This window comes from Canis lupus, chromosome 2, assembly GCF_003254725.2.
Source record: "Canis lupus dingo isolate Sandy chromosome 2, ASM325472v2, whole genome shotgun sequence".
In the NCBI taxonomy this organism is placed as follows: domain Eukaryota; kingdom Metazoa; phylum Chordata; class Mammalia; order Carnivora; family Canidae; genus Canis; species Canis lupus.
In genome coordinates this window covers 17709411-17721653 of record NC_064244.1, presented here as the reverse complement: position 1 = coordinate 17721653, position 12243 = coordinate 17709411, and the positions used below count along the sequence as shown (strand labels likewise).

Sequence of the window (12243 nt, the reverse complement as noted above, 5' to 3'; positions counted from 1 at the left end):
CTCCACAGAATGCCTGCTACTTTTGCTTTATGTAGGGACTCTAAGAAGTGAGTAGATCTCTTTCTTCATGCTTATATTTTTTATGGATTTTGCACAAATAAATATCATTTTACCCCAATAGAACACTAACAACAACAAAAGAACAAAGTGGAAATTAAAAAAATAATAATTTGAAGGGGAACTAGTTATTGACTCAAATGGAATAGTATTGAATACATGAAAGTTTACATTGCTTGAGGATAAATTTGTGACCAGTTTCTTGGCTTCTTCAACACTACGTTGCCCTCTGGCAGGCCAGCAGAACTTTCTAGCTGATAGTTCTAGTACTTCTCAGTTGGAAAGGGGACAACAGAATCCCTCAGTCTCTATTGAGCTATAGAGAGATATGAAGCTTCCAGCCCCAATTTCACCAATACACATGGATTAGGACTTTATTATTTTATTAAAAATGAACTCTAGCCAAGAATTCATTGTTCATCTCACGGCTCTTATCCACAGATATTAAGATTTTTACTGACTGTTTAAAAATGTTAATGTGTTGGGATGCCTGTGGGTCAACAGTTGAGCATCTGCCTTTGGCTCAGGGTGTGATCTCGGGGTCCTGAGATTGAGTCTGCATCAGGCTCCCTTCGAGGAGCCTGCTTCTTCCTCTGTCTCTCTCTCTGTGTCTCTCATGACTAAATAAATAAAATCTTTAAAAAAGATGTTAATGTGTCACTTCTTAAGATTGCTGCTTCCTGGCCTTGAAACAGTGCTGAATTTGCAATCGTCCTCCAAAGCCCAAATTATGCACTGCATTATTTATGTTGACAAAGAAATTTGGATTTCCATTCAAACGGCTTTATCTATTAAGACAGGTGAAGGAGAGTTCTCCAGGACATGACATACTCTAAGAAACATGATTTCCATGTTTTTTTTTTCTCTTTTGTAAAATGAGAGATATAATTGATGCCAGTAAGCATCTGAGTTTAAAAAGAGATGGTTTTATGAATGTTAAAATAATAGTGTATAATTTTCTTTCTTACTTGACTATTATATATAAAAATGATATTCATCCATGCTATGTCATCTAAGGTTGGTAAAGAAGTTTCTATATATATAGTAGGACCCTTAAAAACTATGTATACAAATGATTCATATCAGAAGTAAGTAATATTTCATCAAGAATTTAAATTATCGTTTTAGTTTATTGGTAAACTCAATTCACACTTAAAACTTTACAGCAGTTCATTATATAAAAAAAACAGGTTTGTTCTTTAAACAGCTCCTATTTATAGTAATCAAGTATTAATCATTAATCATAATTTATTTATTTTAAAATGTTTTCACATCAGTTCAATATAGTTCAAACTTTTATTGACTTCGTGTCTTTAACCTTTAGAGCTATTCAGCATAATGACTCCTTTAAATTTTGTCTTATCAAGTAATATGACAGCTCAGCATGTTTGCTGAATAAATAAACTTTGTTAAGACCTAAAAATTCTTAGCAAAAAATGGTGCTTAACTAGATGAATGTTTGAGAAATAATGTGCTATACTTTTCATGTATGAAAACCAGACTATTAACATTGGTAGTAAGTTTTGAAATTTGAGGATCCCTTCATACTCTCCCAACCTCAACACCCATGTGTGCACAGAGAGACCCATGTGTGAGCACATACACAATGTGATACTCATGAGAAGTTATCTCCCTTATTCAGAAGATTGTCATGTTTTTCAGGGATAGCCTTATGGCCACAAACAAGTTGCATTAGTCTAATTAATTGTACTGAGTGGTTCAAAATTACAGCTTAAAAAAATTACAGTTTAAAAAAATCTCGGATTCGAGTGGCACCCTTCACTAAGATTTTCTCATGGTCAAACAGATTCCCTCTTAAGACCAAGCTCCGAGCCTGGAGATCTGGGTTGTAGTGATCCTTGTGGACTTCTTATTAAAAAGGACGAGATTGGACCATTGGACTTTTGGAGTCATTTGATTTCATGTTTTTTTTTATGTTTTATAATTAGCACATGATGTATTGCCTCCAGATGGTAATAGCAGCCATAAAGTTAAGAGATTGTCAATTGGGGTCAAATAAAGCTGGGTGGGAATTCCAGCTCTGATCATTACTGTGTATTTGAATTAGGGTGTCATTTCATCTCTTGGGCTGCAGTTTCTATATTTATAAAATGGGATAGTAATCCCCATCTATCAGATTTTTTCTGAGGATTAAATGAGGTAATATGTGAAAGTGCTTAGCTCACTAGCCAGTAGGGCTAGTACTGTGAAGTGGTAGAAATGACTTGAGATCCATATCTAGAAAAAACTAAAAATATGAAGAACCTTCTCTGCCTCTGTTCTTTTGGAGGGTTTTTTTTGTGTGTGTGTGGGGGGTCTTTTTGGTCATTATGCTTCCCACTTTTGTCTGAATTTCCATGTGTAAAACAGACATCAAATAAGATAACACAATTTTATCTTTAAATTTTACATTAAAATTTAAAAATCTGGAATTTACATAAATTTGAAATAAAATGTTAACTTACATAAATTTTTTAAAATTACAAATTCGAATAAATCAATTTTTTGCAGGTAATGAAGACAGGCACATTCATACAACTACTTTGCAACAAATAAAAACTGTGACAGACCAAGTGAAACAAAAGGAAGAAAACACTTCACCTCCCCAGCTAGCCTGGACGACCCAGGCATCACAGCCATCAGCAACAAGGACACAGATCTCCACTCCAGTGCTGAGGGTACCCCAAGAGCCTGTCTTTCACTCGAGAGTCCTGAAAGCAATGTCCCTGCAAGATGATCGAGCCCAAATCTTCCTGTGGAGCTTCGTGCTATGGTCTGACACCATAGAAATGGTGCGCGTGGCTGGCCACCCCTCGGTGTATAAGTCAGGCTGGCTATTCCCAGTCTACATTTTCAGTTTTATTTCTATCCTTCGAATTATATTAACTCCTCAGAACCCTCTTCTGAATTTCCTGAGCATTCTTCTCCAGGATTTACCCTTTATTTTTGTTAGACTTGGTTTAATCATTGCCCTGGGAACTGTCACACCTGTATTGGGCCTTTGTAAAAACGTACTAGTGACTTTCTCTTACATTTACTTCAATTACTTAACCAAAATCTGGGCTTTCTCTACCTTTGAAACGTCTTCGTTTTAAAGAGAAAATGTCATGTAGTCAAACCTCTTCATTATGCATGTGTACATTACAAAATAATTGTAATTTTTTTCTGGGGTGTAAGTTTTTGTAATATATAATGAAATAGGAATAGATTGTAGAGAGAACACTATTTTTAATAACTGTAGCATATCACTTTTTAAAAAATATATTCAAATGCTGTTAAATTTAAGCAACATTTATTTCTTATAAGTTAGCTCCCCGGGATCTCTAGAAAATGTTAGTTATTTTCATTAGTTATATACATATATATATATACACACACCACTCTTTTTCTAAAAACACTCTTCGTTAAAGCCTTAAAAAAATTAGAACATGTTTTCCCACTAAGTCCAAGAATGAGATTTTTATCATTTATGTAAATTAAAGAGCATTACAAGAATTAAACTATTTTTTTTTTTAGAAAATGCGCCTAAAGTTCTTGAATCATTTTTAAATTATACTTTTTAAAAATTTGAATTACGGTTTTAAGGTCTTCTTCAAGCATGGGATTATGTTCTTTAATCCGTGTGGCAAATGACTTTTATGTAATTGAACTGATTTTAGCATAAGCGGCAATTCAGTGTAATAGATGTTTGGTTCAGTTTAAGGCACGGTTCTTTTACTAGTACTGAAGTACTAATATAAATACTATTTAATATAATGAAGTCTAGGTACATCAGTAATACCTAGATAAGGTTTTATAATTGGAAGGAGCCATAAATTGAAGATGTGGATTTCAAATAATATTTTGGTTGTAGAATTTCAGATCATCCTAAAAATAATTGCAAGCCCTGTTTAGAATTAGAAGTTCAGTTTATGACCATACTAGTAAATGCATTAGTGTTTTATGTAAGAATGTATAATGAATATCTTGATGTTAAGTGATTAGATACATAATTACAGAATTTGCTTTCACTGTGTTGGGACAGACACTCTTGGATATTCAGCTGCTAGAAAAATTTGAGAGGCTTCTGTGTAATGTGCTGAACTAATGAGTCTCTTCAGTGATCTGTGGCAATAAATAGCTTAAGGATGGATAACTGAACTTGCATGCCACCCCTACTGTCCACCAAATTCCTCAGTCTCACTGGCCCCCTATGCTTTATGGCTTTTCCTCACACTATAAGAAAAGATCTATTCACAGTTATTAAAAGCTTAGCTTCTGGCTTTATGGCTTGGGGCTAGTTCTTTGACCATGCAAAGCCCTAGTTTCCACATCTAAAACGTGAGACTAATAATAGTATCTCAATAGGTTGGAATTGTACTTTAAGAGGGTTGAGAGGATTGAGACAGGAAATGCTCTCATGACATTGTCTGGCAAACAATAATAACCAGATAAATTCTAAATATTTCAAATGTACCAAATCCCAGAGAAACAAGTAGCTAAATGTATTGTTTTAATTTGTCTGTCTCATTTTTTTGCTGCATACCCTGCTTACTGTCTGGGAATAACAATTTTAACCATGCATTTGTAAAGAATAATATGTAAAATCTTAAGGTTACCTCAGACAGTAATTTTTCATCAAGCAGCATTAAGTACAAAAATGAGCAACCTACTGAATATACACATTAAATTTATTGTGAATTCATCAGGCATTTGACCATCCCTCCTGAGTTCTCATTGACCCTAAATTATAATACTCTATTAAGACTTTCATTATGAATTTACTTTTCTGAGTTCCCCATTATTGTTTAAATTCCCTAAATCTTGTTTAACAATGCATCTCTTACTTCATCTGCCAGTCCAACAGGAAGTTATATAATACTTATAACTCTTAAAAGATGAGAATTCAAATAATTTCTTTCAAATTATGCTATGATAATCTTTTTTAAGGAACCTATAGTGAAGTAGTTGCTTTGTAATATTCTTAGATAATATATTTTACATACATTATATTTATATTGGAATTTATAGAGTGAACAGTGCTCAAACTAAAGTATTACTTATTTGAGTTTAGAATGCATCTCGCATCTAATATTTGAAAATGGATGTACCTGATATATTGGGAAGTCACAACACTATACAAATAGTAAAGTCATGTACATATAGGAGGAGAATTATTGAGTAACTAATTTAATATTTTATTTCGAGAGTATACAAGTTTATAAAGTTCAAGTCTATGTTTTTTTCATTTCAATGCTTTTCAGTATTTTGTTTAATTAAAAAATTTAAATTGTTGACATACAATATTAATTTTAGGTATATAGCATAGTAATTTGATATACATACATTACAAAATGATCACTGTAATGAGTCTATAATCATGAGTCTATGATCACTTTAATGATCACCTGTCACCATACATAGTTATTACAATATTATTGACTACATTCCCTATGCTGTACTTTATATTCCCATGACTTATTTATTTTATAACTGGAAATTTGTACCTTTTAATCCTCTTCACCAATTTCACTCATTTACCCACTCCCCTCCCCTCTGGCAACCACCAGTCTGTTCTCTGTATCTAAGAGTCTGATTCTGTTTTTTGTTTGTTTTTTTGTTCATTTGTCCTGTTTTTGAGATTTGACATATAAATAAAATCATGTGGCATTTGTCTTTGTCTGGCTTATTTCACTTAACATGTATGGTCAAGAACCATCCATGTTGTTGCAGATGGCAAAATTTCATTCTTTTAATGACTGAGCAATATTCCATGACTAATATTCCATTGTATATCTATCACATTTTTAGATTTATCCATGTGTTGATGGACACTTAGGCTGCTTCTGTATCTTGGTTATCATAAACAGTACTGCAATGAACATAGGGACACACATTATCTTTTTGATATATTTTCATTTTCTTTTGATAAATACCCAGACGTGGAATCGGAGGATTGTATGGTAGTTCTATTTTTAATTTTTTGAGGAACCTCCATACTGTTTTCCATAATGGCTGCACAAGGTTACATTCCCACCAACAGGTGTAGGTTCTCATTTCTGCGCATTCTTATCAACGCTTATTTCTCATCCTTCTGATTGGTATGAGGTGATATCTTATTGTAGTTTTTATTTGCATTTCCCTAGTTATTAGTGATGTTAAGCATCTTTTTGTGTGTCTGTTGGCCATCTGTACATCTTCTTTGGAAGATGCCTCTTCACTTCCCTCCTCTGCCCATTTTTAAAGTAAATTGTTTATTATTTATTTACTTTTGGTGTTGAGTTCTATTAGTTTCTTATATATTTTGGATATTAATACCTTATCAGATTTATCATTTGCAGATATCTTCTCCCATTTGGTAAGTTGCCTTTTCATTTTGTTGTTGGTTTTGTGCAAAAACATTTTAGTTTGATGTAGTCCCATTTGTTTAGTTTTGCTTCTGTTGCCCTTGCCTGGGGAGATAGGTACAAAAAATATATTGCTAAGACCCATGTGCTATGCCTACTGACTATATTTTCTTTTAAGAATATTAAGACTTCAGGTCTTAAATTAATGTCTTTAATTCATTTTGACTTTATTTTTGTATGTGGATTGAAAAACTGGTCCAGTTTCATTCTTTTCCATGTAACTGTCCAGTTTTCCCAACATCATTCACTGAAGAGACTTTTTCTCACATCACATATTCTTGTCTCCTTTGTCATAGATTAACTGCCCATATAATTGTGGGTTTTTTCCTGGGCTCTGTATTCTATTGATTTTTATGTCCATTTTGTGTGTGTGTGTGTGTGTGTGTGTGTGTGTATCATCTGTTTTGATTATTAAAGCTTTGTAGTATACTTTAAAGTCAAAGAGTATGATGGTCTCCATCTTTGTTCTTCTTTTTCAACATTGCTTTGGTTATTCAGGGTTGTTTTTACTTCCATACGAATTTTAGGACTATTTGTTCTAGTTCTTTGAAAAATGGCTTTGGTATTTTGATAGGATTATATTGAATCTATAGACTGCTTCGGGTAGTATGGATATCTTAACAATATTACTTGTTCCAATTCATAAGCATGGCATATCTTTCTATTTGTGTTATCCAGTTGCTTTCATCAATATCATATAGTTTCCAGTGTACAAGTATTTCACTTCCTTAGTTAAATAGGTATTTTAAAATATCTTTTCCTAGGTATTTTATTCTTCTTGGTGCAATTGTAAATGGGATTGTTTTCTTAATTTCTCTTTCTGACAATTCCTTATTAGAGTATAGAAATGCAACAGATATGTGTATATTAATTTTATATCCTGCATCTTGACTGCAATTCACTTATTCTAGCAATTTTTTGGTAGAGTCTTTAGCATTTTATATATATATATACAATTATGTCATCTGCAAATAGTGACAATTATACTTCTTACCAGTTTGGATGCCTTTTATTTCTTTTCTTGTCTGATTGCTGTGACTAGGACTTCTAGTGCTAATATTGAATATAAGTTCCAAAAGTGGGCATCCTTGTCTTGTTTCTAATCTTAGAGGACAAGCTGCAACTTTTCACTATAGAATATGATGTTTTAACCATGGGTTTGTCATATATGGCCTCTATTATGTTGAGATATGTTCTCCGCATAAATGGATGTTGAATTTTGTCAAATGTTTTTTAAGTATTATTGAGATGATATGATTTTTTTAAAAGTTTCTATCCATTTATTCATAGAGACATAGGCAGAGGGAGAAGCAGGCTCCCTACAGGGAGCCCAATGTAGGACTCGATCCGAGAACCCCAGGATCATACCCTGAGCCAAAGGCAGATGCTCAACCCCTGAGCCACCCAGATGTCCTGAGATGATATGATTTTTATCTTCATTTTGTTAATATGGTATATCATGTTGATTGACTTGCAAATATTGACCTATCCTTGCATCTTGGGAAAAATACCACCTGATCATGGTATAGAATCCTTTTAATTTATTCTTGAATTCAGTGTGCTAATATTTTGTTGAGGATGTTTGCATCTACATTCATTTGGAATATTTGGCCTGTAATTATTTTGTAACATCTTTGCCTGGTTTTGATATCAGGGTGATGCTGGACTCCTGAATGTGGAAGCATTCCTTTCTCTTCAATTTTTTGTAGCAGTTTCAGGAAGATGTCAATTCCTCTTTCAATGTTCAGTAGAATTCATCTATTAAGCCATCTGGTCCTGGATTTTGATTTGTTGGGAGTTATTTTTTTATTATTAATTCAATTTCCTTATTAGTACTCAGTATCTTTCAGATTTTCTATTTCCTTCTGATTCAGTCTTGAAAAATTGTATAATTCTAGGGATTCATTCATTTTCTCTGTATTGTCCAATTTGTTTTACCCTAGTTGCTCATATTTTTCTCTTATAATCTTTTGTATTTCTGTGGTGTCTGCTGTAACTTCTCTTTCTGATTTTTATTTGAGTCCTTTTTTTTTATGAGTCTGGCTAAATGTTTATCAATTTTATTTATCTTTTCAAAGAACCAACTCTTGTTTCATTAATCTTTTCTATTGTTATTTAGTCTCTGTTTCATTTATTGTTGCTCTTGTCTTTATTCTGCTAACTTTGGCTTTGTTTGTTTTTCTTTATCCAGTTCCTTTAGGTTTAAGGTTAGATTGTTTATTTGAGATTTTTGAGGTAGGCCCCTGTCACTGTAAACTTCCTCTTAGAACTGCTTTTGCTGTATCCCATGGATGTTGGTACATTTTATTTTCATTTGTTTCAAGGTATTTTTTTATTTCCTCCTTGACTTCTTAATTGACCCATCGGTTGTTTAGCAACATGTTGTTTAGTTTTCATGTGCTTGTGTTTTGCTGGTTTATTTTCTTGTAATTGATTTTTAATTCCATACCATTGTGATCACAAAGATGCTGATATGATTATAATCATTTTAAATATATTGAGATTTGTGTTGTGGCCTAATATGTAATATATCCTGGAAAATGTTTCATGTGTACCTAAAGAGAATGCGTATTCTGATATTTTTGGATGGATTGTTCTGTATTTATCTGGTAAGTATAGTCAAATGTGTCTAATGTGTCATTTGATCTAATGTGTCATTTAAGGATGCTGTGTTCTTTCTTTATTTCTTTTTTTTTAAGATTTTATTTATTTATTCATGAGAGACACAGAGAGAAAGAGAGAGAGAGAGGCAGAGACAAGGCAGAGAGAGAAGCAGGCTCCATAGAGGGAGCCTGACGTGGGACTCGACCCCGGGTCTCCAGGATCATGTCCTGGGCCGAAGGCATCACTAAACCGCTGAGCCACCGGGCTGCCCTAAGGTCACTGTTTTCTTAATGATTTTTTTTTTGTCCAGATGAACTATTCATTGATGTAAATGGGGTGTTAAATTTTTTTACTATTATTGTATTAATGTCTCCTTTTTATATTTACTTTTATATATTTTAGTGCTCCTACTTGGAGAAGCCTAACATGTGATGGCCTAACATGTGATCTATCCTGGAAAAATGTTTCATGTGTACCTAAAGAGAATGTACACATGATGTATTTTGATGTTTTTGGATGGATTGTTCTGTATTTATCTGGTAAGTATGGTCTAATGTGTCATCTGGTCTAATGTGTCATTTAAGGCCACTGTTTTCTTAATGATTTTTTTGTCCAGATGAACTATTCATTGATATAAATGGGGTGTTAAATTTTTTTACTATTATTGTATTAATGTCTCCTTTTGATCTGTTACCATTTTCTTTTGTATATTTTAGTGCTCCAACTTGGAGGAGTATACATATTGGTAAGTGTTATATCATCTTGTTGGGCTGATCTCTTTGTCATTATGTAAGTGTCCATCTTTATCTCTTGATACAGTCTTTCTTTTAAAGTTTATTTTGTCTGATACAAGTATTGTTACTCCAGCTTTCTTTTGGTTTTATTTGCATGGAATCTTTTCCTGTCCCTTCACTTTAGTCTATATGTGTCTGTTGGTCTGAATGAGTCTCTTATAGGTAGTATATTGATGGGTTTTATTTATTTATTTGCTTACTTACTTACTGCACAGCATGGAGTCCAATGTGGAGCTTGAAATCACGACCCTGAGATCAAGATCTGAGATGAGATCAAGAGTCAAATGGCCTAATCAACTGAGCCACTCAAAAAATAAGCTCTGGTCTTTTTTATTTATTTTTTATTTGATCAGTCACCCTGTGTCTTTTGATTGGAATATTCAGTCCATTTACCATTAAAGTAATTATTGCCATTTTCAAAATTGTTCCTGGTTGTTTTTGTAGTTAGTCTCTGTTCTTGCTTAATCTTTTCTCTTTGTTTTGATGATTTTCTATGGTGTTATATTTGAAATTCTTTCTCTTTATTTTATTTTTGGTATCATACCTATTATGGGGTTTTGGTTTATTGTTATCATGAAATTTATATTTAGCACCCTTTGTATGTACAAGTCTATTTAAGTTGATGGACACTTAAGTTTGAACATGTTCTAAAGGAGCTACATTTTTATGCTTTCCCCAATGTTTTATGATTTGATGGTGTACTTTATATCTTTTTATTTTGTGTATCCCTTAACTAATTACTATAACTATAGTTGGTTTTATTACTTTGGGTCTTTTAACATTCATACCAGTTTTATAAGTGGTTTATCCACTACCTTAACTATGTGTTTGCTTTAACCAGCAAGATTTTTCCTTTCATAGTTTTCTTACTTGTAGTTATGGCCTTTTCTTTTCCATCTAAAGAATTTCCTTTAACATTACTTGAAAGTCCAGTGGTGATAAACTTTAACTTTTGTTTCTTTGGAACCCTTTATCTTTCTTTCAATTCTGAATGATAACCTTACTGGGTAAAGTAGTTTTGGTTGTCTATTTTTTTTCCTTTTCAGAACTTTGACTATATCATGTCAGTCCCTTTTGGACTGTAAAGTTTCTGCTGAAATATCAACTGATAGTCTTATATGGGTTCCTTTATACATGACAAGATGTTTTTCTCTTGCTGTTTTTAAGAGTCTTTCTTTATCCTTAACTTTTGACATTTTGATTATTATGTGTCTTTTTTTTAAGATTTTATTTATTCATGAGAGACACACAGAGGCAGAGACATAGACAGAGGGAGAAGCAGGCTCCTCAAAGGGAGCCCAATGCAAGACTATATCTCAGGATCACTTCCTGAGCCAAAGGCAGATGCTTAACTGCTGAGCCACCCAGTTGTCCCCTTAATTATTATGTGTCTTGGTGTGAACTTCTTTGGGCTCATCTTGTTTGTAACTCCCTGTGCTCTATGGACTTGGATATCTGTTTCCTTTCCCATATTTGGGAAGTTTTCAGCTACTATTTCTTCAAAAGAGTTTTCTAATCTTTCTCTCTTCTTTTTTCCAAAATCCCTATAATAATAAATGTTAGTATGGTTGATGTTGTTCCAGAGGTTACTGAAACTATCCTCATTCTTATTTTTTTCTTTTTGCTGTTCACTTTGGATTTTAACTATCTTGTCTTCTAGATTACTGATCTTTTTTTCTGTATTCTCTAATGTTGATTCCCTTTAGTGTATTTTTCATTTCAGTTATTATATTCTTCAGCTTTGATTGGTTCCTTTTTGCATTTTTTATCTCTTCATTGACATTTTCACGTGTTCATTCATTTTCTCCTGAGTTCAATGACCATGTTTATGACCATTACCTCCAATTCTTTTTTTTTTTTTTTTTTTTTAAAGATTTTATTTATTTATTCATGATAGTCACAGAGAGAGAGAGGCAGAGACACAGGCAGAGGGAGAAGCAGGCTCCATGCACCGGGAGCCCGATGTGGGATTCGATCCCGGGTCTCCTGGATCGCGCCCTGGGCCAAAGGCAGGCGCCAAACCGCTGCGCCACCCAGGGATCCCCATTACCTCCAATTCTTTATCAGGTAGATTGCTTATCTTCATTTTACTTTTCCTGTAGCTTTTTTTTTTTTTTTTTTTTTTTGGAACATATTCCTCTATTTCCTCATTTTGCCTGCTTGCTGTGTTTGTTTCTATGTGTTCGGTAGGTCAGCCTCATCTCCTGGCTTTGAAGAAGTGGCCTTTATGCAGATATCCTGTGAGTCTCAGAAGTATAATCCTCCAGTCACCAGAACTAAGTGCTCCAGAGGTATCCCCTGTGTGGTTTGTGTGTGCCCTTCTGTTATGGCTATGCTGTGACTGGTGGGCAGAACTGGCCCATTGTGGTTGATTAAGAGGCCAACTGTGGCTACCATGGGTA

The 12243-nt window shown here is 33.5% G+C and overlaps 1 protein-coding gene across 2 annotated transcripts in view; it reads left to right on the top strand.

Moving 5' to 3' along the window:
* The window catches only part of TMEM236 (transmembrane protein 236), a 38743-nt gene extending 33033 nt beyond the window's left edge, over positions 1-5710 (top strand). For both annotated transcript variants that reach the window (XM_025445390.3, XM_025445389.3), the window contains one exon: positions 2569-5710. In XM_025445390.3, coding sequence (XP_025301175.1) covers positions 2569-3152 — 584 coding nt within the window. In that variant the 3' untranslated portion in view covers positions 3153-5710. The remainder of the gene's footprint in view (positions 1-2568) is intronic.
* Positions 5711-12243: the final 6533 nt, after the last annotated feature.